Source organism: Odontomachus brunneus, unplaced genomic scaffold, assembly GCF_010583005.1.
Source record: "Odontomachus brunneus isolate Ranch 3 - 2012 unplaced genomic scaffold, Obru_v1 Obru_scaffold_192, whole genome shotgun sequence".
In the NCBI taxonomy this organism is placed as follows: Eukaryota; Metazoa; Arthropoda; class Insecta; order Hymenoptera; family Formicidae; genus Odontomachus; species Odontomachus brunneus.
The window spans coordinates 604,125-607,956 of NW_022639642.1; the positions used below are offsets into that span (position 1 = coordinate 604,125).

Sequence of the window (3,832 nt, forward strand, 5' to 3'; positions counted from 1 at the left end):
CTTAAGTATAGTGTTTTGGAAAGCTCTCGAGATAAGCTACAAGAATATACAATAAAAAATGGGGGTATCCATTTAAAAACATCATTGTGACCTTGACCTGATCTTTATGACGCAACTCAAGGTCAAACTGCTAATATCATAAAATAGATCTTTTTAAACCCTACAACTTTTGTATTTAACATTGTTTTATACAACGCTTTGTTTTCGAGATATTCAGGTGTTCCGGTATATAATATTCACCCTGTATATATTATGTGTGTGTGTGTGTGTGTGTGTGTGTGTGTAATCTTTTATATATATAATAAAGGTTTTATAAATATATATATTTATATTTATATATATATATATATAATCTTTCACTCGTTTATATATTGCTATATTAGACGCGTTCCGTTACATACTCGCAACGCTCGCGAGCGTCATACTAACTCTATTTAACATCCAATGAGCAACAAAAATAGAATGACGCCCGCGAGCGTTACCCATATGGACTCGCGCTCATTGTACATCGTATTATACAATATAGCAATATATAAACAAGCTATATTGTATATCGTACATACAATGTCACATTGCGAATTCTAATTAAACAAATATATTTATATAGTTTTCCATATTTTGATCTACAATATTTATTTCAGAATTTTATAGACATGCTGTTGAAAGTATCACGGGGAATATCATTCCACGTGGAGCAGCCTAAAATACTTACTATTCGAGACGACAGGCCAAGTGGATATAGCGAATTTCTCGAAGAAATTTTATCCAAGCAAATACCGCAATTAATATTTTGCATAGTACAAAATAATCGCATAGATCGTTATTCGGCGATTAAAAAGAAATGCTGTGTGGATCGACCTGTACCGTCACAAGTCTATTTGCAAAAGAATTTGATACATAAGAACGTCAAATCTATCGCTACGAAAGTAGCGATACAGATGAACTGTAAGTTAGGCGGAGCACCATGGCGCATAGAAGTTCCAATAGAAGGATTAATGGTTATTGGATTCGATGTTTGCCACGATACAGCAAATCCGGGCAAAGATTTCGGTAAGTATTCCGAATTCGTTCATACATATCGCAAAATTATTTTTTGTTATCTAAGTTGTCTGTATTATCTAAATATTATTCTTTACTGGCTTATTCGTTTAAAGTTATTTTTTATTATAGTTTGTCAATATGTTCAAAGTCGACCTAAAAAAATTTATACTTTTATAAAAATAAAAAGAACGAGGGAATTTTGAAAGTATAATCTTTTTACAAGTGCGTTGTGTGTAGTGCAGAATGTTATTATATTAAGTAATGTATTTTTATCATTAAACGCACATCTACTCTCTTTTGTAATATTCCCTAACAGCACAGATGTCCAGGGGACATCCAGAGTACATCCTGAAGAAGTCCTGAGGACATTTCTTCATCCTCAGGACGTCCTTAGGATGTCCTCAGGAGATCTTATACTGTCTGAATTAATAATTCGTCAAATATATAAGAAAAGATTAATAAGAGCAGTGCGCTAGGAGGATGCATACAAAGATTCAAAATTAATAACTTTAAATATTTAAGACTTGTTTTGTATATCTAGTAAATAAATAAATACCGCTTTATACAATATTATTACATATAAATTAATAATTTGTTACAGGCGCAATGGTGGCGTCCTTAGACAAAAGTCTCACAAAATATTACAGCACAACTACCGCACATATGGACGGTAATGAACTATCACGTACATTTGCCGTAAACATCCATAAGGCTGCGGTAGCGTATCGCGCGCACAACAAAAGTTTGCCCGCGCGCATTTTGATTTATCGCGACGGCGTTGGCGAGGGCCAATTGACGCAGGTAATGGAGCAAGAAGTCGTGGATTTACGCAAGAAATTGAACGACCTATATGGTGGTGAAAAGTATAGAATGTCATTCGTGGTTGTGACAAAGCGTCTCAATACCAGATTCTTCTGGAACAATACGAATCCACCGACAGGTACGGTGGTCGATGATGTCATCACTTGTCCCATCAGATATGACTTCTTTGTCGTGTCGCAGCAAGTGAGACAGGGCACAATAACACCCACTTCGTATAACGTTATTTATGATAATATTGGCTTGGATCCGGATAAGATGCAACGTCTCACATATAAGTTAACCCATATGTACTACAATTGTTCAAACACTGTCCGAGTACCGGCTCCTTGCCACTATGCTCACAAATTAGCATTCTTAGTAAGTAAATTCATTCATCAGCCACCAAACTCACAATTGGAAAATACGTTGTTTTTCTTGTAATCGTTCACATTCTATTTTTATTTTTCTTTAAATATCTTTTGCGTTTATTTTTATATTTTCATACGTCGCATGCAAAAAATTTATTTTTTGCAATTTTAGTTTTTTTTTATTCCTGATAGAAAACGCGATCAGTAATTGATATGTGATAAATCACAGATATTTCGATTATTCGAATATCGCTAACATTTCGATTATTTTTAAGTTTATACATTTTCCGCTTTAATATAAGTAACATTTTAGTTACTAATAATGCAATAACAAATTTGTGCTCAAGTTAATCGATAATCTATACTAACAATTCTTATAACGATATGACAAAATTTGGTAGGAAAAGGCCACGATTATTTCAGTTTTGTTACACATCTTAAATAAATGAAAAGTTCAATTATTGGCGGCGTAATATGCATTGACATGAATGCACATAACTTTTATAATTATACATTTTAATAAGAATACATTTGATTATTAAGTACATATGCACTTATAATACAACAGCAAGATAATGAATCGAATAACATATTAACTTTATCCAATTGAGATAAATAATCTATTTTTATATTAACCAAAATGTCTGCGATATTATCTGGTTAGCCGCAAAGAACAAGTATAAAAAGAGTATAAACTATAAAAATCATAAAAAAGCTAAGATCCATTGAGCAATATGTACGTTTATTTTGTTTATTCTTAAGTAAGAAAGAATGATGCTCTAAAAATAGAATTTTTAAGTAAAAGAAAAAATTTTGTGTAAGATCAAATTATCGCAAATACTTAAAGATCATTATTTGACGATAACGTAACAGTATATTTGATACAATTTATTGTAAAGAGTTAAAAAATGTTATCTATATGCTAGATGTTATTTATAGAATATTCATTGTAATTATGAAGCAGTACTATTTGATTACTGAAACATATGTAATGTCTAATTTGATATATAAATTCTATAAATAAAATTGCATCACATATGAATAACCTTTTAAATTGTGTGTCAAATTGTATTATATCGATATATATATATATATATATATATATATATATATATATATATAGCTCAAAATAATCATAAAAGTTATATATCATTTTGAAATTTTCTCAATATTTATTCCGTAATTAATTAAAATGTATAAACGTATAATAATCAAAATGTATAAATGAGCTCACGAGAAGCGGTAGAACATGCTCTGTATGTAAAAGAAATGACTTACCTCTTAGCAACGATAAGTAAATAGCTGATTTCGAGACGTATTTTCGGAGTAACGTATACGTGTCGCTTGTTACTTCGCCTCGAAATCAGTTGTTTACTTATCGTTGCTAAGAGGGGTAAGCCATTTCTTTTACACACAGAGCCTGTCCTACCGCTTCTCGTGAGCTCATTCGTTTATACGTTTAATTAATTACAGAATAAATATTGAGAAAATTTCAAAATGATATATAACTTTTATGGTTATTTTGATCCGTTCTTGAACCCGTACACGGCGGTTGCTCGATCAGTTACTGGACACCCTGTATATATATATATATATATATATATATATATATATATATATAT

General features: G+C 31.1%; 1 protein-coding gene across 1 annotated transcript in view; it reads left to right on the top strand.

Annotated features, from left to right (window-relative positions):
• The window catches only part of LOC116851804 (piwi-like protein Siwi), a 19,061-nt gene extending 16,147 nt beyond the window's left edge, over nt 1–2,914 (top strand). The window contains exons 10-11 of the mRNA XM_032831616.1: nt 642–1,050; nt 1,643–2,914. Coding sequence (XP_032687507.1) covers nt 642–1,050; nt 1,643–2,283 — 1,050 coding nt within the window. The 3' untranslated portion in view covers nt 2,284–2,914. The remainder of the gene's footprint in view (nt 1–641; nt 1,051–1,642) is intronic.
• Nucleotides 2,915–3,832: the final 918 nt, after the last annotated feature.